Source organism: Callorhinus ursinus, unplaced genomic scaffold (assembly GCF_003265705.2).
Source record: "Callorhinus ursinus isolate GAN/ISIS: 27379988/994484 unplaced genomic scaffold, GSC_fseal_2.0 scaffold43, whole genome shotgun sequence".
NCBI classification, from domain to species: Eukaryota; Metazoa; Chordata; class Mammalia; order Carnivora; family Otariidae; genus Callorhinus; species Callorhinus ursinus.
In genome coordinates, this window is record NW_027397105.1 from 3,235,538 (window position 1) to 3,257,490 (window position 21,953).

At 54.3% G+C, this 21,953-nt stretch overlaps 1 protein-coding gene across 6 annotated transcripts in view; it reads right to left on the reverse strand.

The window, feature by feature from the left end:
• Positions 1 to 367: 367 nt before the first annotated feature.
• Positions 368 to 21,953, reverse strand: part of MYH10 (myosin heavy chain 10) — a 100,785-nt gene continuing 79,199 nt past the window's right edge. For all 6 annotated transcript variants that reach the window (XM_073881680.1, XM_073881679.1, XM_073881677.1 and 3 more), the window contains 14 exons: positions 20,597 to 20,803; positions 18,459 to 18,563; positions 17,192 to 17,344; positions 16,565 to 16,813; positions 16,125 to 16,337; positions 14,156 to 14,368; positions 12,664 to 12,825; positions 9,208 to 9,336; positions 6,530 to 6,618; positions 5,658 to 5,781; positions 5,367 to 5,575; positions 3,900 to 4,008; positions 2,728 to 2,900; positions 368 to 1,888 (listed from right to left, as the gene is read on the reverse strand). In XM_073881680.1, the coding sequence (XP_073737781.1) occupies positions 1,744 to 1,888; positions 2,728 to 2,900; positions 3,900 to 4,008; positions 5,367 to 5,575; positions 5,658 to 5,781; positions 6,530 to 6,618; positions 9,208 to 9,336; positions 12,664 to 12,825; positions 14,156 to 14,368; positions 16,125 to 16,337; positions 16,565 to 16,813; positions 17,192 to 17,344; positions 18,459 to 18,563; positions 20,597 to 20,803 (2,280 nt within the window). In that variant the 3' untranslated portion in view covers positions 368 to 1,743. The remainder of the gene's footprint in view (positions 1,889 to 2,727; positions 2,901 to 3,899; positions 4,009 to 5,366; positions 5,576 to 5,657; positions 5,782 to 6,529; positions 6,619 to 9,207; positions 9,337 to 12,663; positions 12,826 to 14,155; positions 14,369 to 16,124; positions 16,338 to 16,564; positions 16,814 to 17,191; positions 17,345 to 18,458; positions 18,564 to 20,596; positions 20,804 to 21,953) is intronic.

Consider the following 21,953-nt stretch of genomic DNA (forward strand, 5'->3'; position numbering starts at 1 on the left):
GAGCTGCGCTGGCTGGTGACCAGAACCCTCCTGAAGGGTCCACTGACAAACAGTGGGGTCTCCAGCCCCAGTGCCCCATCTGCACACTGAGGCCAGCGCGAGAGCAGGACCGGGAGCCAGGACCACCCAGAGAGCTAGCCCGTCATCCGCTGGTTTCGGGAGCACAGCGCCCTCCAAAACCGTGGGCCAGGCTGGCCGCGTTTTCGGTCTGTGGGGTTCCCAGCCTCCAACCAGACCACGGGTGGGAACATCGAGAACAGAAGGTGAGAAGACAGATGCCATGTTCACGTGATTATTCTCGTTTATTGAGGTCTGTTTATTCTCAACGGGTGCTTTTTCCTCCAAGTAACCAGAACAAGCGTAAATATCTATAATGAATAAATTTATTGTCTTACAAAAATCATTGTCTAGAAATATGGGAATACAAGAAAAAAGATATTTGCAGTCAGGTGTCTGGTGGTCAACAGCCAGTACAGTTCAAGGGGGGAAAACCCAAAGATTCCAAACCCACATGACAGATTCTTCCTAACAGATGTTAAAGCTTTTAACCCAAAAGGTTTGTGTTTTCAAGCACGTTGCCGAGGATCAAGGATTTGTAATTAACACTGATTCATTGTCACTGAATGTTTATAATACCACTTTGACTAGAGAGGTACATGATAAGCACAGTCAGAACTTATACATTACATTGTTACAGAGGCAAATCATAGGTTTAACGTTGTCTTAGTACTGCAGTGTCTAAGGCACTTTCTGTAAAGTCAGTTTGCTTAACTATCAACCGAAAACAGAATGCTAGATGTTCACTGTAACACTGTCCAAGGGGAAGGAAGGAGAAAGGAACGAGGACTCAACGTCCACTGGCATGTCAACATTCAGGCAGATGACATCGGTTCCGGAAGCTCTGTCAGCCTCCCGGACCACCTCGGAATAAGTCTGGGACACAAAACCGAGATTGCCATTTTGGGCTCAAAGCAGCGGCTGAATTTGCAAGGTCAGCATGAGAGCCTGGCTGGAGAGGGACGGCTCCCTGTGGACCCCCACGAGGGTCAGCCAAGCCAGAGGGCGCAGGGTCCGCCGTCCCTTCTGTGGACAGACCGGCCCTGGCCGAAGACACCACCAGCTCAAGGGAGAGGGGCAGGGCAACCCCAAAGGGACACGGCTTCCCTCTGGAGCCGCCCACCCCTCCTAATCTTGCCACAGCCCCTTTCACAGTTTGCTCACTGAAATAGTGTTGATCGTTCTCGGAGGAAATACGGGGAGATACAAGTGCAGTTGAGGTTCCACAATGTTCGAAGAGACTCGATGTGGCTGAGGCGGCGGGGGCCACACGAACGCAGAACGGAGTGACCTGTCTGTAGAGAGCATGCAGAGCGACGGAGCGGCCACCGCGCGGCTGCCCCAGTAACCCGGCCACTGGCCACTGGTCTGAGAAATGGTTCTCTTCTTACCGTGAATCAGAAAATGGTCTCTCGGTGAATATATGCAAAAGAGATGCAATGAGGAGACTCTGTGTAGTAGGCGTGGGTCTCGTGTGTGTATATATAGAAAAGGGGGAAGCAGTCGTACTTGAATGTGAAGCGGGATACAGTATGGGCGGCCGGAAAGCCGGTAAGACACGGTTGATCTCTCAGTAAGGAATCCCAGCGCGGACCGACTTCCCAGACGTGGCGCCGGGGTGGGGTGGGGTGGGGGGGGGGTGTCCTGTGTGTCCCACTGTATCGCCTCTGTGGGCTTCCCGGGGCTCTACTCGGCCGGGGGTGGCTGCGTCTCGTTGACGTCGCTGGTCTTGCTCTCCGTGTCGTCGTCGGACAGCTCCAAGGAGGCCCCCTCGATGTGTAGTTGGCGGCGGCCAGACCGGCTGGACGAGAAGCTGATGGGGCCGCCTCGCCTGGGGAGAAGGGAGGAGGGAGAGCCGATGCGCAGGGGTGAAGCCGGGAACGCGTGGCGCTCCAGCTGCACACTGCCCGAGGCCTCCACCCTCGCATCCCTTTCTGCAGGGCACGGCTGGGGGTGGGGGTGGGCACGATCCGGACAGGCTCTGTGCTTTGTCCACCTGTCCTCCAGCCCTGCCTGGCCGGCACCCGGCGGACCCCGAGCCCGAGGCTCTCAGAGGGCCGTTGCCATAGGAACGGGCAGGGAGCTGGATGAAGGGGCAGCTAGTCCTTAGGGAGGCTCTGCGGGCCACATACGGTCTCTCTCGCACATTCCCGGGGTGGCTCTGTATTTACAACTCTTTATAAACGTTAAAAACCGGTCTGTATCTCACCGTACAGAAAGGGCACGCGCAGTATGGCCAGCGGGCAGCCCTTTGCCAAGGCCCCTGCTAACCTGCTCCCGGCAGAGACTTTAGCCTCCTCTCCCTGGTGCGCGCCATATCCGGTGTGCGGACAGGGGCGGGCGCAGGGCTGAAGGCACCGGGGCCCCCGAGGAGCTCCTGCCCTGCTTTTCGTGGACGTCTGGACAGGGACAGCCAACTGCCCAGCCGTGGATCCGTGTAGCCTGCTAGCGAACGGCCCAGTTCCTCCCCTGTCCCGCTGAAGGTCTACAGGTCGGAAAGCCCGCGTGCACGACTGCAAAGCGACTCCGAGCAAAAGGGCGAGTAACTACAGGACTCCGACGCATCCTCTGGACCAAACGCTAAGCCGACAAGGGCCACTCTTTTCCCACGCTCTGGGCCCGGACTCCAAGACCCTGCGCCGCTTAACGGCAGCCCCCGGGGTCGCTCACCTCAGCCGGTTCTTGAGCGTGCTGACCTCGCGGCTCAGGCCCTCGTTGGCCTCCGTGGCATCATCCAGTTCCCGCTGGAGCTTACGCCGAGATGCGTTGGCACGCGTGGCCTCCTCCTCCGCTTCCTCCAGCTGCCGCTTGAGCTGTTTCATCCTGGCGTTGGCCTTCTCCATCTGGGGGAGGTGACACGAGCCCAGTCACAACAAAGCGGCCGACTCGGTTTCGACACGGCCGCGTCCTGAGCGTGGAGCACAGCTCGGGGGCCCCGGCAGCCACGGGAGTGCACACCCGCATATCCATGCGTGTGCGCACGCACACGACTGGGGGATGGTCCAGGGCCTTCGGATCAGCCTGCCTTTCTCTGCAAACCAGTGTCTACAAAGCAAACTTTGCTAAAGGAGACTGAACGGTCAAATCCTATTTTCATGCTTGAGTTTTCTGTAGGAGAAACGACACAATTCACTAGCTTCCTCTGAGTGACCGAGGGGATTACGAAGAGGAATGGCTGTTCGGCAGAATACAAAAGGGCCGACCGTGTGGACCGTCTCCAGCCCCGGGAGATGGTACAGTTGGTTTTGTACTTCCATTCGGGATGGCCGTTTCGGATGTTACGCTTTGATTCAAGTACAAGGCCGCTCTGGAAAAGTGGACACGAGAATGCAGCGATGTGGACTCTGGCCAGCTCACGGCCGCCCAGAACTGCCCGCAGTGGCGCGAGGTCCGGGGGGTTGGGGGAGGGAGCCAGGCGCCTGACCGGGGCCGGGAGAGAAAAGGGAAGGGTCCTGGCCCCAGGCCTGGGCATTCTCCGCCCCGTCCACCTTCCCTCCCAGCGTCTGCAGTGACCAGGCTCAGCGCAGCAGACTGGTGGGGGGAGAAGGAACGAGGGCACGGCCCCTGGGGTAGCAAGCAGTGTGGCCCTGGGAGAGCCCTGAGGGGCGGGGGCCGCGTCTGGAATCACCTCTGTGTCCCCAGCACCCCAGTATCTGACGTGGGTGAGGAGCAGCCCATGGTTGTTGGAACACGAGAACGAACGTTTCAAATAGCATTTTTTTTTTTTTTTAATCTCGCTGGTCAAATGGTAACCCTGGGCTCATTTTGCCCCAGTGTCTTTGCTAAGTGAAGCATTTTGAGGGTGGCATGCATGATCGTCCTGCTCGGTCTTCTCCCCTTACCTGTTCTTTATACTGATCTGCGTGTCGACGTTCATCTTCAACCTGCATGAAGATCTCTTTCAGCTTCTTCTCGGTGCGACGGACAAGTTTGTTGGCGGCTGCTCGTTCCCTGGTAAAATGACCAACGCATTAGTTTGTGCCACTCTGGAAATGATAGTTGAATGGCTAAGCTCTGGAAGAGGACACACGCTGGAGTGCCTTCCAAGACCTCTCTGACCAGAGTAACAGAATTAATATGGCCCAGGAACTTTCCCCTTCTGATTAAAATATGCATTACCTGTAATGTATCCTAATGCTGATAGGTAGAAAAAGTGCGTTCGTTATTCCTTCACCCAGATAGTGATCAGTTTAGTAAACTTCTGAAGCTCAAAGCGACCTGCCCCAGGGGCACCTGGGTGGCTCAGTTTAGCAGCTGCTCAGCTCATGATCTCGGGGTCCTGGGATCAAGCCCCACATCAGGCTCCCTGCTCTGCGTGAAGCCGCTTCTCCCACTGCCCCTCCACACCTGGCTCATGCACTCTCTCTCTCTCTCTCTCTATAACAAGAGAAAAATCTTTTTTTTTTTTTTTTTAGCTACTTGCCCTGTATATTGAATTCAAACCTTTTGACAACAAAAACCTTAGGTGGTTACTCTGATTACCTATTTAGCCTGGAAAACAAGACCTAATTTACTAAGTGGCTTTTCAATGTAAAATTTACTGACTCCCTACCCAGATGCTGGGGGCTGTCGCAGTTACCAGTGGAACAGACCAAAAAAAAAACAACAACAAAAAAAACCCCCACACTCCCCCTTTGGGGAAAGCCAAGCAAGTCACTGGGCTTCCAGATAGGCCCACACAGGAGAGGGAACTGAGCTCCATTGAGAACAGAAAATGTCCTTTTGTTCCTTCTCAAATGTTATGCAAAAACGGGCAGAATTCGCTGAAAAGGGCAAGTCATGGTAATTACAGCCCACAGTGGAACAAGCCCTCTTCTTTGAGAGCAGCGCAGTCTGAGAAGTGGGGGGAAGCTGGGGCGGGGGGGGGGGTGGTGGTGCTGGGCTCTGAGCGCGGGCCCTGCGTGTCTGGGCCCCAGGCTCCCCGTCAGGAGGGCGAATGTGAAGGTCTGCGCTAGCCTGGGCAGTCTGTCTCCAGCATCAGGACCACGGGCAAATGTTGAGCTGCCCTTTGCTTTGGGAGCAGGAAAGCTTGTTTGTCCTACCACGTTTCTTCTCTGGCAACAAACTAGCGTTTCATGTGATGCCAGCAACTTGGGACATCAGCTCGCGCCGGGGAGAGGCGGACTGGGGCTCCTGGGAAATCACGGGGACAGGAGGGTTCGCCCCCCGCCGAGCCCAGCCGTCCCCGGGGGGCTCACACCACGTCTGTCTCCCACGTCGGTGCCATGGGAGCCCCCACGTGACTCCCCGGCCCCGGCCTGCAGCAGAGGCGCAGGAAGTTTGGGTCTGTGGCGGCAAAACCCTCTTACTTGGCTTCCTGCTCAAGCTGCTCCTCCAGCTGCCCGATCTTGGCTTCCAGGGCGGAGATGGTGGCCTTGAACTTGGACTTGACGGCGCCCTCCAGTTCCTGCAGCTTAGCCTTCAGCTCCTTGTTCTGCCGCTCCAGCTGCTGGCGCGCGTTGTCGCTCTTCTGGGCGGCGCTGCGCTCGGCCGCCAGCTCAGCGTTCAGCGTGTCCACCTGGGGAGGACAGCCGGGGTGAGCGGCTCGGGCCCGAGGGGCGGCGCGGCCCTTCCCAGCGCCCGGCCGCCGCGCGGGCCACCTGCAGCGTGGTCTTGCGGAAGCGGTCGTTGAGCAGTTCCATGTTGCTCTGCTCCTCCTCCAGCTCCTCCTCCAGCTGCGCGATCCGCGCCTCCAGACGCCGCTTCTCGTCCAGCAGCGCAGACCTGGGCGGGGCGGGGGGGGGAACCGCTTGGCACGGGGTCTGCACGTGGGGTCTGCGCTCCCCCTCCCCCCCAGCTGCGTCCTTGACGGCTGGCTCTCCCATCCCCCCCTCCCCATCAGCGAGGCCTGCTGATGGATTACAGTGCAGAGGATTACACAACGCCCCCCGCCCCTTCTCGCCGGGCCGCTGTGGTCACCTTCCAGCGGGCCCCCCCTGCAGCAGCCAGGGTCCCCTTCCGAAAGGGCAAGATGACCCCAGCCTGGCTTTCCCAGCGCACCGCCCGACCATGCCAAGTCTGCCAGGACCTGCCACAAAGGTGCAGAAGGCACCTTCACTGGAAAAAGGCGGGACTTCACGAAAAAGGCACTCAGAGAAAGGTAGGTCTTTAGGGATCTGCCTGCCTGACTGAAGGAATCTGAAAGTCAAGACCCGCATGGCCAGGCTGTGGGCCGTCTGCGGAAATGGGGCGTGTTCCAGACGCCCTTCCTTCACACCTAGTGTGGGACTGACTGACGCGGGGAGCTGTGACCCACTGCCGGTGGCAAGGCTGGCCGGAGGCCCAGCGTCTGTCTTGGGCTCATCTTCCCAGATGAGCAGATCAGCTCCTGACTTCCAGATGCCGGATGGCATGGCCTGCCTGGGGCGGTGGGAAGCCCCAAGGGGGACAGCTCACGGGTGCCCAGAGGACAGGTGGGGCTGCCGCTGGTCTCTAGCGGCCCCCCCCCCCCCGCCACGGCCGGGAGACTCACTTGCCAGAGGCGCTGTTAGCAATCTCGTCCGCCAGCTCGTCTCTCTCCTGCTCTGCGTGGCGGCGCGATCGCTCAGACGAGGCCAGTTCCTAAGGGAGATTAGACTGGGATTAACCATTTCCTCACAGGTGAAATCGGACTGTCGTGCCGGCTGCAGCCGCCTCGCATGTCCCATAGACAGTGTGACCAGGAGCATCAGGCCCCAGGAAACACAGCAGGTGTGCGGGGGGGGGGGCAGCAGGGGGGCGCGAGCCTTCGGGCCTCTTTCTCGAAGGGGACTGGAGACTGCAGGGCAAGGGGACAGCTCTGGGCCGGCCAGTCCTCTGCAGGAAGAACTGCCTCATGGCAGCTTTTCCACGCGTTTCTTTGGAAGGAGGACTTGCCCCAGGAAGCAGCCGGGGTGCACTTCTTACCCCGCATGGGTAAAGACAGAGAGGACAGTCTGAGTGTGAGCGCTGCACTTCTGCCCTCAGCGTAAGGAGGAAGGGACTTGCCAAGTCCTAAGGCTGGTCGGCAGCAGAAAACCGGGGTCTGACTCCTCCCGGTCCAGCTGGCCCTTCAAGAGATGCCAGTGGAACAGGGCTGCATACCAAGGAGTTCGCCCATGTGCCTGGCTCGTGTGTTTACCTCTTACATTATTAGAGCACAGGATACAGGCAAAAGGCCGGGGTTCCAGCACACACAACCCCCACACACGGGACAGAGTGAGCCCAGCTGCAAGGGAGGGATGCTCTGGGCCAGACCCAAAGGCCTCTGGTTCACGAGCACATGTTAAGCGTCGGCTCCTCTACCATCTGGCCTCTGGTGCCCCATCGTCCTGGGCCCGCCAGGGGCCCTTCCTTTCCACTGGCTGGGTGTGCTGCACACAGGCTGGAGGAGCCACGGGAGAAAGGGGAGGAGCCTGGGGCTTGTAAGCCAAAGAACAAAGGGGTCTGAAGGGAGGAAAAAGAGAGATGGAGGGAAGGGCCGGGCTCCCTTTCGAGGTGGAAGGGGGGGGGGGTCTCGAGGGGGGGGGGGTCCTCTTCTTCCCTAATGCACTGGCCCCTTGTCTGAAGGCCTGAAATAACCACTTTCTCACAAGGCTGGGAGGGCGCAGGGCTGCACGGAGTGCACTTGGGCATGTGGGTCGTGCCCCAGGGGGCCTGGCTCCCAGAGCCCCATCACCTTTGGGCGTAGCCCTGTCAGCTGCATGATGAACCACACGGGTCTTCAACAGCTGCCTCACTGAGGATCATGCACATGTTCTTTTAAGCGCACATGGAGCATTTTTAAAGACTGACCCCATTCAAGGCCCTGAAGCAACTCTGCTCTCAGTATTCCTAGCCCCGATGCAGTATAACAAATCAACGACAAAAAAACCAAAAGTCACACATTTGGGAACTTAAACCACACTTTTAAATTATTCATGAAGTAAAGAAAAAACCATCATCAAAATTAGAAAAATTAAGAACTAGGGACTCCTGTCGGTTGAGTGGCTGACTCTTGGTTTCAGCTCAGGTCGTGATCTCGGGGTTGTGAGTTCGAGCCCCGTGTGGGGCTCTGCGCTCAGCGGAGAGTCTGCTTAAGATTCTCTCCCTCTGCCCCTTCCCCTCTCGTGCTCTCTAAAATAAGTAAATCTTTAAATGGCAACGAGAGCCCCAGATTTTGCAGGATACAGTGAACACAGGAGTTTCAGGGGAATTTACAGTGTTCTAGGAGCAGAATCAGACAAGAGAAAAGCCTGAAAATTAATGAGTGTGCACCTCAAGAAGTCAGAAAAAAAAAACCCAAAGGAAATGAAGCAGGAGCAAAAAAAAGTCAGTGAAATAGAAAACAAAGAAGGACCCACACCACCAGCTGCCCCTTGGAGGAAGCTCAGGGTCTGCTCAGTGTTACTCAGCTGGTCTTTGGTTACTTCTCCATTCCTGACACCGAAGGCATTCCCTTCCTTTCTTGCAAGCTCCACCCCACATTTGTAGTTGTCTTTGCTAACACCAAAACCAGCCGTGTCTAGGTGGTGGTATTGGGAGTTTCTTTTCCTATTAACTGGTGATAACATTTCAGCTTAAGTTGCTCCTTATAGGTTGGCATAACTTGTGATCATTTATGCAGAAATGTGTACACACTGAATATGTGCAGTTCTTTGGCAGTTTTACCTCAATAAAGCTGTTAAAATAAACGTATGTATTCAGGTGTGCCTACCACTGATAGAACCCCAGACCCGAGGTAACCCTTCGTCAGTCCCTCTTCCTGAGAACTTACAAAAGAGAGAAATGAAAGAATTGATCACAAGATGATTCACCAAGGAACTCAGTGAAACCTACATCTCCCCGGAATGGTGCTTCTGTGTAAAACAAGGAAATCTTACAATAGCAAGATTAAATGATCGTGATGCTTACCCACATTAACCTCTACTGCCTTTTCTTACACATGGACTGAGGCCTGGAGAGTCGCTTGGAAAATTACTAATCTGCCACTTGGCCTCTGGCCACGTAGAGGAATATATATATAAGCGGTACCACAGTGTGACCACTCTTGTCTGCTGCACTGAGGCAGTAAGATGGTCCAGTACTTTATTAAAACGGGTCATGAAACTATACTAGGCCACTAAGACAGTAAGATATTTCTTTGATCTTGGAGAGATTTCAGGGGCAAACATTTTTTGAACAAACGGATGAGTAGAGTAAGTATTAACAAACCTCCTGCAATTGAAGGATTTCTGCTTCTAAACTCTTCAGTTTCTTTTCACTCTCTTTGGATTGAGCAAAAATTTCATCCCGGGATGCACGAGCTTCTTCTAATTCACGTTGGTAATCCTTCATCTGAGCCTAAGGTTAGGAAGAAGGTTTTAGAGTGGTTTTCATTATTAGTTTTTAAACATGTATTTTTTCCAGAGCATAAAGTAATATCCAACCATTGAAAACATAAAAATATGTGGAAACGACAAAGGTATCACATGAAAACATTTAGAACAATATCCCTTATGAACATAGATGCAAAAATGCAACGACAGATTACGAACATAGTGGCAAACTGAATCCGTCAGCATGTAACAAGAATCATACGCTGTGTATATTCATACACCATTCTATCGGAACACCCAGATGGGATTTATCTGAGGAATGTGAGGCTAATTTGAAACCCCAAAATGAATTAATACAGCAGCAGGATCATGGGACAAAATCTAAAGCCCTTTCATTATAAAAACATTTAAGAAAATGAACAGAAGGAGACTCCCTCCACTCGGATAAACGGCAGCCGTGAAAAACCAATAGCTGATACCATACTCAGTGGCCAAAAGATTGAATGCTTTGCCCTAAGAGCAGCAACAAAGCAGGAATGTCTGGCTTTGCCACCTCTGTTTAATCCTGTCATGGAGATTCTACTCAAAGCAATTACACCAAGACAAGGACAACAACAACAAAAAGATATCCAGATTAGAAAGGCTTTAAAAAGGCAAAAATAACCAGCTTGCTCTGCTGATGATATGATCTATCGAACATCTTAAGGGATCCACCTTAAGAATAAATGAGTTCAGCAAGTTTATAAGATACAAGAGCAATATACATAAATCAATTGTATTTCCATACACTGTAAACATTCCAAAAATTACGAAAGCAACCACCCTTATAAATAAGCATCAAAAACAATAAAATATTTAGGTATAAATTTAGCTTTAGTATATGACGTGAACATCAAAACTATAAAAACATCACTGAAAAAAGAATTGCTAAATAAATGGAAAGACCGACATGTTCATGCGCTGGAAGACAATACTGTCTTCCTACGTAAGCACACTATCAAAATCCAAGCTGGCTTCCCCCCCCTCCCCCCATTACAGAAATTGACGAACTGATCCTAAAATTCGTATGGAATTGTAAGGAACCCTAAACAACCTCAAAAAAGAATAAAGCTAGAGATGTCACCTTTCCCAATTTCAAAACTGACAAAGCCACAGCAATCAATGTGCCATGTGATACTGGCATAAGGAAAGGCATATAGATCAATGCAACAGGACAGAGTCCAGAAATAAACAAATCTATGGTCAGTTAATTTTTGACAGGAGTGCCCAGAAAATTCAATGGGGGAAAGAACAGTCTTCTTAACAGATGGCACTGGGCCAACTAGATATCCATATCTAGAAGAGTGAGGTTGGGTTTGTACACATACCACAAAATGTAACTCAATGGACTTAAAAAAAAAAATCCTAGAAGTATAAAATTCTTAGGAGAAAACATAGGAATAAATGTTCATGATCTTGGATTAGGCAGTAGTTGACAGATCTGATAGCAAAAGCGTAAGAAACAAAAGAGGAAATAAGCTGGATTCCATCAAAACTAAAAAAATTTGTACTGTACACAATACCATCGAGCGAGTGAACAGACCAGACTAGAGAATGGAAGAAAGTATTTGGAAATCCTCTATCTCACAAGAAGCATCCCGAACACACAGAGAAATGTCACAACTCCGTTATTAGAGAGAACTCAGTTAAGATGAGCCGAGGGTTGAAAGAGAGGTTTCCCAGATAACGGTCAATAAACACATGAAAAGATGTTCACCATTAGTCATTAGGAAAATGCAGTTCAAAACTACAGTGAAATACCACCTCACACCCACTGGGATTGCTATAAAAGATGGGTAATAGCGAATACTGGTGAGGATGCAGAGGAACTGGACTCATACCATAGCTGGTGGGGATGCAAAATGGGACAGTCTCTGGAAAGGTCTGGCAGTTCCTCAAAGTTACACAGAACTACCATAGAACCTAGCACTCGCACCCCTAGGCGTGCATATACCTAAGAACTGAAAGCACACGTCCACACAGAAGATGGCCGTGAACGTTCACAGCAGCATGATTCATAGTAGCTGAAAAGTACTACTTCCTGCTCCGGCACGGAGGAACCTTGAAAACACGGTAAGGGGAGGAAGCCAGTCGCAAAGCCACAGAGGTTATGATTCCATTTACGTGACTGTCCAGCAGAGGCAAATCTCCAGACACAGCAAGATTCGTGGGGGATTGGCACTGGATGCGGCGGATAGCATGGAGTGACAGGTGACAGGTAACAGGTGCGTCTTTCTTTTAGAGGGAACCAAGATGCCCAAACTTGGTGGTGATATCTGTACAACCCTGTGACTATAGTAAAAAACACTGAAAATACTTTAAATAGGAAAGTTGTATGGCCTGTGCATTATTTCTCCATAAAGCTGGTACATAAGTATAAAATCCGTGTCATGTATGTTCTCTACAACGTGCTTCATGACCTTTGTAACTAGCTCCTCAAAATAAAAGCTTTGTACTTAGCTTTATAAAAAAATTTAAGGAAGCAAATAAATTCCTCCTAAACCTGTCCTGCAGAGTTGACTTTTCCTTTTAACCTTTGCCTAAGGATGGCGTCTACCTGTTGATACACCAACATCTGCACACGTGTGTGGCTGAGAGCGAGGCTGCCCACACTTGTCTTCCTGACTCAGGCCCCATCACTGCATCCTCATCTCTAGCCTCGAACCGGCTGGCAGGCAAACAACATTCCAGCTCTGATCTCTGTGTATGAATATTTCGCCTCTTCTCTGTATTTTGTTAGAACACATTCTCGAAACGTGGAATCACCACGGTCAAAGGAATGGACGTTTTCTAAAGCTTTTGTCATCATCGACCGACTGCGCCCCGGAGAAGTTGTGCCTAGGATGGGAGAGGGCCCACGATGTCCTGCCGAGAACCGGGAGTTACTGAGAGTTACTCTAGAAATCCCCTTGACACGGTGATAGTGACAACTGGCACATCATTTCAGTAGAAGTGCGGATTAAATCAGACCGAAGAGGACTAAGGCTCATGGTTGCAGACGGCCGCGGCCAACGCCACCTTCCTCTTGGGTGGCTCCAGGCTAAGCTGAGCGTCACCAGAGGCTGTCAGAGCCCTAAGAGCCTGAGCCCCCTGGCGGATGCTCCACCTGCTGACCACGCCGCACATCCTGCGGACAGGAGAGTCGCGCGTGCCCTCCTCCTGCCGGCTGGCTGACCCAGCCTCGGCCGCTGGGCCACAACCCCACTGCGTGCCCGGGACCAGCGGCATGTGCACGCTGGGCCAGTCGGCAGGGGGGCGCTGCAGAGCTTGCCTCCCGGCGGCCCATGGATCCGCAGGGCCGGAGGTCACCTACCTGAAGCTTGCGGAGCTGCTTGATCACTTCATCCCTCGCCTTGTTCGCCGCCTCGATCTGGGCTTCAAGGTCCTTCAGGTCTATTTCCAGTTTCTTCTTGGAAGCGACCGCCAGCGCCCGCTGCTTCCGCTCGTCCTCCAGCTCCGCCTCCAGCTCCCGCACCTGGTGGACAGCATCGGGTCAGGCCCGGCCATACCCCGGGTCCCCTGGCAGGGACAGGCAGCCTGGCATCCAGATGGTGACTCTGTGGCAGCTCTCTGGAGCTGAAATGTGTTCAGGGAGGTCTTGAATGGTAACGTCTCGTATGCACTATTCCCGCGGGCTACCGTGGGGGCGCGCGGGAAGGCAGAGTCCGTGACCTCGGGCTCCTAGCCAAGGTGACGACACAGGGAAAGCCGGCAGACATCTCTTGCAGGGACACTCAAGGGCCTGTGGAGCAGCCCCGCGGCAAGGAGCCGAGGTCTCGGGCCAGGGCCCCAGGCTCGAGGGGGTGGGGGGTGGGGGGGAGCCAGCCTGGACGCGGGTCCTCTGGCCCAAGTCCGGCTTTCAGACGATGCACCTGCCCCATGGATTCAGAATTCCAGACCCACAGAAACTGGGAGCTATGTAAGTGCTGTTCTGAGTCACTAAGTCTGAGATCGCTACTTATCTAGCAAGAAACGGCTAATATATTAAATACTAGTGCCTGAGAATAACAAAATAAAACAGATCTATCCCAGATCCAAGACTTGATACCACCAACTCCAAGGGACTGTCAAGATAGCCACAGTTAGTTTTGAAAGTGAACTTATAAATTAGAAATCTCACATACATTCGGCCAAGTATACAAATCATAAGTGCCCAGCAACCTTTTAAAACCAAAAAAAAAAAAAGGAGGGCGGGCGCCCAGGTGGCTCAGTCAGTGGAGCATCTGCCTTCAGCTCAGGGCGTGATCTCAGGGTCCTGGGATCGAGCCCCGCATCGGGCTCCCTGCTCACTGGGGAGTCTGCTTCTCCCTCTGCTCCTCCCCCCCTCCCATTCTCATGCTCTTTCTTTCTCTTTCAAATAAATAAAATCTTAAAAAACAAACAAAAAAAAAGGAGACTCATCTGGCTTTTTTTCCCTCTGAGGAGTGGTTTCATGAGGGCATGTGATCTGAACTTCAGAAATGCGGAGTCCCCTCGTCAGCCGTGGTGGCTTCTCTCCTTCACCCACACATTTACGACTCCCCGAAGCTGAACCTAACTGCGTTGTCTCTTGAGATCCCCCCGAGGGCTATGTAATTACTGAGAAGTTTTCTGGCCCGTAAGCAGCAGTGGTGGTGTTTGATAAATAAGGAAACAGGAAATCAGAAACAAGTACACTAAATTTTAAAGACCAAATGATCAACTACATTGGTTTTCCTCCCGCTAACGTGTTCTGACGTGAATTCCAGCGTCAGGATACTGACCCACAGCCGGACTTCGAGAACGCGCAGGTTCCCGTTCCCGAGGCCGCGCTGCCTCCGACCTACCTGTTTCACCAGGAGCCGCTTCTTTTCTTCATTCTGCTCGTCTCTGGTCTGCAAGTCCCTCTCGAACTGGGCCTTCATGGCCTGCATGTTGACCTCTAGGCGAAGCTTGGCGTCCTCCGTGGCCTGAAGTTCATCCTCCAGCTCTTCGAGCTGGGTCCTCATCTCCTCCACCTGCTGCTCCAGGGCACGCTTCGATTTTTCAAGTTCGTGCACCTAAAGCACAGGAAGCAGCAGGGGAGAGATGACCCCTGGCAGAGGCACAGATGGGGACGGCCGTCTGTGTCTTCCATCAGAGGCCCCCACGCGGCTCGAAGGCCACTCTGGTCCCTCCCGGGCCAGCTTCCCCCGACGTCACACACATCCTTCCCTCTCCTGCTACGGCCTGTGCCACTCCTCATTTTGGAGGATGCCATTTAGAGGACAGTTCGGAGCTCCTGATCGACATGCGCGCCATAACCATTCAGTTGTTCTCTGATGACCTCGAAGCGGAGCGGACTTTACGAGCCAAAGAACAAAGGAACGAGCGCGGTGTCAGAGGGACTGGGATGCTGACTGGCCATCTGCCGGCCGTCTGTGCATACAAGGCACTCAGGACATCCCGTCCTGCCGTGGGGAAGGTAGCTGGGGCCAAAAATGCACATGGAAATTCTAAATAGTAAGGTGAGTTGGGTCTGGGAAGCAGGGTGCGGGGAAATAGGTGGCCTGGCCTTTCTCTGGACAAAGATCCCCATCGCAAACATCCACCTAGTTCTCTGGGCCAGGTGCCTCCACCCCCCGGGGACACCCTTCAGGCGCAGGTGCTCCGCCTCCCCTCTGGGGCTCGCAGGGGCAGGAGGAGCTAGGGCGTGAGGCCCTGGTGTCTCCGCAGCGTCTGCTGCTTCTTAGGCACAGTGTCTGTGGAGTGAATGTGTGACTGTTGATGATCCTGGCGAACGACTAATACGAACAAGCAAACAACGGGGCGCCCGGCTGGCGCAGCTGGGGGAGTGTCTGACTCTTGATCTTGGGGTTGTGAGTTCGAGCCCCGTGTTGGGCGGAGAGCTCACTTGATTAAAAGAAGAAAGAAAGAAAAAAAAAAACAATGAAAGTAACTGGAGTCTTGCTCTACATTTTACTGTGTAATCATGGCCGTTTCTGCTCTAGGTGGCCTACTGCCTAGGGGCTGATCCGCCAGACACCGGGCTGTCGGAGACCCAATGGGAAGGTAGGATGGTCTTCCCTCCTTTATGACGGGGCCGGGGTGCCCACATCCCATGAAAATGAGACGTTATGCTTTTCAAAGAGCACGCGCTGTGGCTTCATGAAACAGGGGACGTGTCCTGTCCATCGGGCAGATGACAGAACTTGGGCTCGAGAGATCAAGTGGCTTCTCTTGCTGAGAACGGAAGCTGGGGAGAAGAGCCGAGCCCCAAACCTGTTTCTGGCCCCAGGCCTGCCCTGGCCTGGCCATCCTCCACACCTCATGCACCTAAAGGAGGGGCGTGGGGCACATAAAAATCATCGCAGTTCTCGTGGAGCGTGCGTGCGGTAAGAGGACAGTACCGCAGAAATTTCCAGACCGTGAATGAGTGCCCAGAGCGTTCGACCGGGAAGGCCGGGGTCAGGGAGAGCTGTAGGTGCCTCCGGCCCCCCTCTGGGTTCCCGCTGCCCTCGGTCAGCAGGAGGGGCCCTCGAGGTACTTGTGTTTGGTGACTACCTGGGACTCGGGGCCAAGAACATGCCGCCTTCACCGTCCCCCGCCAGGATGCGGGGGGGGGTGGGGAGCACCCACGAAAGTGCCATCAGTAAACAAGGCCTCCCCATCTGTCAGCCCCGCCATGAGAACAGACCGCGCACAGAATCTGACAGGTTCTCCCCGAAGACATCACCCACCCCTCCTCACGCGCCGGCCTGGACGCCCCCGGACCCACCAGGCGCTTGCGGGGAGTCGCCTGCCCCCCTCCGAGGACTGTTCCCCAGGGCTACTCACGTTCTTCCCCACGTCATCCTTGGAGCTCATGAGGTCTTCCATGTCTGCCCGAAGTTGCTTGTTCTGTCTCTCAAACTCCTCCTTGGCCTCCAGAGCTTCCTCGAGGGCCCGGGCCAGGGACAGGGCTTTGGTCTCCTTCTCTCTGGCCTCCGCCTCGGCGCGGTCTCGCTCTTCCGCATAGCGAGCAGAGATGTTCTTCTCTTCCGCTAACAGCTGGGGGGGGGGGGGGGGGCGGGTTAATACGGACAAGGGCTTAAAGAGCGACAGAACTGCTTTTCCTTCTCTGCGTGTCGGACTTACAGCGAGGCACAGCACCCGATTAGGGCTGTTCCCGTTTTTGCTTGTCTCCTCTTCCAACTTTCTACAGATGCCTTTAAACCATAAGCCACCCAAAGGAGGGCGCTGCCAGGAGGAGACAGCATGCGGCGCCGGGGACCCACCTGGTCGAACTTCTTCTGCTTCTTCTCCAGGTTGGAGGCGATCTGGCGCTGGTGGTCCAGGTCCACCGTCAGGTCGTCGAGCTCCTGCTGCAGGCGGGTCTTGGTCTTCTCCAGCTTGTCGTAGGCCAGGGCCTTCTCCTCCAGGCGCTGGCCCAACGCCTCCGCGTCTTTCAGAAGCTTCTTTCTGGCTTCTTCCAAACTCTCGATTGTTCCTAAGTCGTCATCTACTTTCTTCTTGGTGTCCGTGAGCTGGGTTTTACAGCAAGAGAGATCCGCGTCAAACAACCCCGTTGACGCTTACAGGGCAGGAACAGAGAGAAAGCGAGTTCGAAATCAACACTGTGTGACTTTGAACAAACGAACCTTCGACTGTAATTGAATTTCTTAGCTAATAATCCACAAAGGGACGACTGGTTTGAATAGTGGACATGGTCCTAGGGCTTTATTTTAAATGCTTCCGGCACCATAACCACCGGCGTGGTATCAGCATGTGGCTGGGTCAAGGGAAAAACCCTTCTTGGGCGTAATTTAGTTCAACCTAATTAACTGTCCCAAAGGCAGATGGGACGACGCAGCGTGGCAGCGACATACAGGCCAGCGCCACTTCTAGGGGGGGCGTGCGCGCACCTGGGACTGCAGGGCCAACACTTGTTTTTCCAGATTCTTCCTGGCCTCCTCCTCCTCCTCCTGCTGCTCCTGGAGACTGTTCTTCTCCTCCTCCAGCTGCCGGATACGGCTGCTCAGGTTCAGTTTCTGGCGTGTCTCCTCCTGGAGAAGCTCCTGTTTGTTTTCGTGAGAGATCAAGACTGAAGTCACACCAGGCACCACAACACAAACACCTCTTATAAAAAAACAACTTCATGTCACGAACACCAGAGCGCCTCGGTGGGCGCGCAATACCCGGTGACAGCAGGAGACGGGAAGGACTCAGAAACACACGTGATGATTTTATAAACGCTCCTCCCAGAAACGCTGCCCACGACCGGCAGCCCTGTCCACCCGGCGCCCGGGCCGCCTTCCCTGCTCCTCCTGCCTCTTTGCGCTTCGGCAAATCCCCCTCTCCGCTCCCCTGCCCCTTAGCTCAGGCAACTGGGCATTTCTCACTACCATCACCTCTAGGACCGGGCCGCCCCTCCAGCGTCTGTCCTTTAATACTTTCTGCCAGACTCGTTTTTCTAAAATGTCAACGCAAACGTGTCTTTCCCATTGACTTTCAGACTTGAAAGTTTCCAAAGGCACGCAGAGGGCTTTCTGTGCTGACCAGGATGTGCCTCGTCACCGGGTAAGCCCCCGCTACGCAGATCTCCTTTGTCTTGAGATTTTTACCCCTGTATCCCCAGCATCTAGCAAATCCCCGTTCCTATAAAGTTCGAAGATTTAGTACAAAGATGTCAAACTCCAAGAAAAAAACTGCTACGTTATTTTTATATCGAAGTCAACATCCCGACTTCTCTCGGACTTGAAGACATTCCCAAGGCACGTTTTGATAACGGGATTTAACCGTAGGATTTAGCGAGCTTCAACCTGTCCTTTTACGGTAGGGACTCTCTGTGAGGTCAGGGTCAGGGAATTTCAGCCACAAGAAAACCATCTTAGTGCAAATGGCCAGTGATGCTTGTGCGCGCAGGAGGATGGCTGCTTGCACCGCATCCCAGGCGGTGCCTGATGGTGCGAAGCAGAGCCGCCGCCCAGGCCGCCCACACGCCCGCTAGACAGGGACCGGGGGCTCTGCGTTGAGTTACGAGCTTCGGAGATTTCCTTAGTAGCAAGACGGTTCCAAATAAAAGTTGAGCATAAAACCAGAGATGATCACAAAGCCATTCTGGGACCAGCTTGTAGACGCGAGACACGGCAGAGCTACCCTACCATCAGGGGCCCTCACCCCCCAGATTACCTGTGTGTCCTGTAGTTGAGACTCAAGACCAGCTGCATCCTTAGCAAATTTGATACCCTTCTTCTCTGCTTCTTCCAGAAGACTTGAGACATTGTCCAGTTCATTCTGCAAGGAGTACAAGATTCAGTTCATCAGTAAGCAGATAGGAAGGGTCCAAACTCACCACTCCTAAATGCACACAAACAGCAGTATTCAGGGGAGGGAGGGTGATCCTGCAAACTGCCAAACCCAATTAAGGAAGACTTCCATCACAGAGGGTCTGCTTCCCGCTGCCAGCGCCCCGAGAGGCAGGCACGGCGCCAGCTGCCGCAGGACGACGGACGGGGAGGATTAGAACGGCGGAGCCCACACACGGAGTGGGGTTCTCCTAACTCTGGTTTACCATCTTGTTGTCTTATCCCGAAGGGACAGAAAGAACACTAAATCCTCCCAGGGATTGCTTTGCTGTGTGAAGAGGCTCTGAGATCAGCAGGTGTTGTATCTTGGGCCTTTTTCACACTAAGCTGCATTAATCCTGCATTGGTGGGGGTGGGGGGGTGGGGGGCAGTACAATCATATCCTTATAGAACTTGAAAACTTTATTATAGAGATTCAAAGAAGTTTAACTTCCTAGTCTTCAAGTCTAAAGTACTTTCTAGGCTTAAAAATCTGGTGGCATACATTTATCACGGACATTCAGCTATCTCTTATGGTCAGATTTCAGGAATAATGTGGTAACCCCCCCAGTCCCCATGATATAAGACCTTTTCTAATCTTTCCTCACAGACAGCGGGAAACGCCCCCCCCACTCCGGTTTGTCCCCCGGTCATATTAGCAAAGGGGAGGTGCACAGAGGACATATCTATACACGTGACCCAAACCAAGGACATTTCTGTTTGTACTCATTTTAGCAACAGCCTTTGGAGAGCCTACGTGTCCGCAGCCCTGGCAACAGCGTGGTGGTGAAGGGCTCTGGACTCGACAGAGACCTCCGCCTTCAGCTCTGGCTCCGGGGACCGCCAGGGGGGTCGCCAGAGGGCGGTGCCCTCCTCCGCTTCTTTGAGGCGCCCAGACTCACCCAGGGGGCGCGGTGTGAGGATCCAACGGGAGACCACCCACAGGAGCCGGATGTAGGCTCAGCTCGCCTCCCTGCCACACAGACGGTAACACGTGGCAGCACTAACACCATTTAACAGGTTCTCTTTCGAGAACACACACATTATGGCGGGACACCCAGGAAAGAGTTAACAGAGGAGGCTGGGACCGCTCTCCTTAGAAGGGCCCGTGGCTGGCGTCTGGGAACTCAGACTTCCAGAAAGCGCCTACCATTCCCTAAAATAGAAAGGCTCACTGTGCCGAGGTGGCTGGTGTAAACACCGTGCGTTACGCTGAGCACCCGCTTCCCCTCTGGGATCTGACACACTGGTGCGTGTCAGGCAGAGGGGCCCACGGGACCGGCCCCCCACTGCACCGCTGGGCAGTCTCCGCGAGCTTCCCTGCACATGTCCCAGCTCCCTGCGGGAGGAACGGGGTGCTGGGTGGGCCTGCCCGCCAAAGGACTGCCGGGAGCTCGCACCCGGTGTCCTCAGGGGCGCCCCCCCTTTCCCCTTTATTCACTTGCTTTGTATCCTTCCACTGTTAAGAACTACGGCCATGAGCAGGACCACGCGTTGCGTCCAGGAGTTGGCCCAGTGAGTCACTGCCCCGCGGGCTGGTCCTGGGTGTCTGACAGTCACAGTTCTGTGATTGGTTTTTAGCTCAGCAACACGGGGAACGTACGTCTCTCCTAACGAATACTCATCTGCTGCATCGTTTTTCCTGGCTGCATGCAAGTCCATCCTGACCTGAGCTGAGCTCAAGGGGTGGATGCTTATCCCACTGAGCCACCCAGGCGGCCCTGAGTTTGATTTTTCTGGTTTTTAAAAATGGTACGTACTGATTTTAAGTCATCTCTACAACCAGCGTGGGGCTTGAACTCACGACCCTGAGGATCAGGAGTCACGTGCTCTTCTGGCTGAGCCGGCTGGGCGCCCTCACGCCGTCCATTCTTCAAGTATTAGTGAACTCAGAGCGCCTCACACTGGCCAGGAACTCCGGAGGGGCACGCTCGCCGCGGGCGGACCCATCCAGAGCCCAGCACCAGGCTGCCCCGGGCTTACCTGGAGCTTGTTTGCTTTCTCAGCCAGCTCCACGCGGAGTCTGTCCCCTTCCGACACCTTGGCGTGGAGCTCCTGCACCTGCGCGTCGAGTTTCTTCCTCTTGTGCTCGGACTCGGCCTTGACCTGCTGCAGCACCTTCACTTCACACGCCAGCTCCTTGTTGTCGGTCTCCAGGCCCTGCTTGTTCTTCTCAAGATTTGCTTTGAACTAGGAGGCGAAGGAAGAGAAATGTGCTATTTTTAGAACACTCCATACAAGGTGCTGCTTCTTCCACCGGTGGGATTGCGCCCGCTACGTGGTCTGCCATCAGCGTCTGAATGAGAACCTCCGTTCTTCCCGGAGGGTGAAGTTTCTACAGCAGGGACACCCTGGCGCATGCTGCCTGGGGCGGGGGGGGGGGGGGGGGCAGATATTAAGGGGCTCACTGCGCCATGGACTTTATCCTTGTCAGCCCAGTGTGGGGGCGACACACGGGGCACATCTGTCCAAAGTGTCACCGTTCATTCACGTTACCCTTGGCGTAAGACACGTTCTGTTAGTTCTGAGAATTATTTTTAATAAGGAGCTGAGAGTCTTGTGGCCGGGCTGAGACCAACGCGGCGTGTCACACGAGTGCACACATGTTGGTGCAACGGGGCTCACAACAGGCTGGCTCCCTGCAGGGGCCGCCCCGGGAAGACTCAGGACTGGGGACGAGCCTTCGAGGCCACGTGGCTGAGGGGTTCCGTCAGGGCTCCGGGGCCACACGCTCCCCGGCTTCCCTCTCCCTTGCCGCTTACTGGCTGTGTGACCCTTGGCTAATCTCCGAACCCCGCGGGCAGAGTCTGCCCCAGCAGGTTGTAGTAAAAGTCAAAGGCAACGCGCACCGAGGACTCAGCGTGGCGACGGATGCATAGGGAAGCGGACGTCCCGTCGGGGTTGCTGCTGTGAGCGCACAAATCAGAAGGTGGCATGTGGACGGGCAGGGGTACGGGGAATAACGAAGGTGGCTCATCTGCCCGGGGGTCAGAGGCTGCACGAGATGAAGCGTGGAGCCGACGGGAGGACGGGAAGCCGAGGGGAGACTGGGCTGGCGACAGGCACAGTGGCCTGAGACAGACCAAGGGCAAGGATGGGCGAGGAGGGACGGGGAGGGGAGGCTAAGGGGCACGGGAAAAACCAGCAGGACTCGGGGACGGGCTGGCAGCACGAGAGAGACGTCAGACCGTTCGAGGTTTCTGAGCTCATCGTCGGGAGAGGACACTGGGGGGGGGGACACCCTGGGAGGAACGTGGGATTTGAGACGGCAGCCGGCCCCACCCAGTTACTAACACACACACACACACACACACACACACACACGCCACGGGCGTGTGGC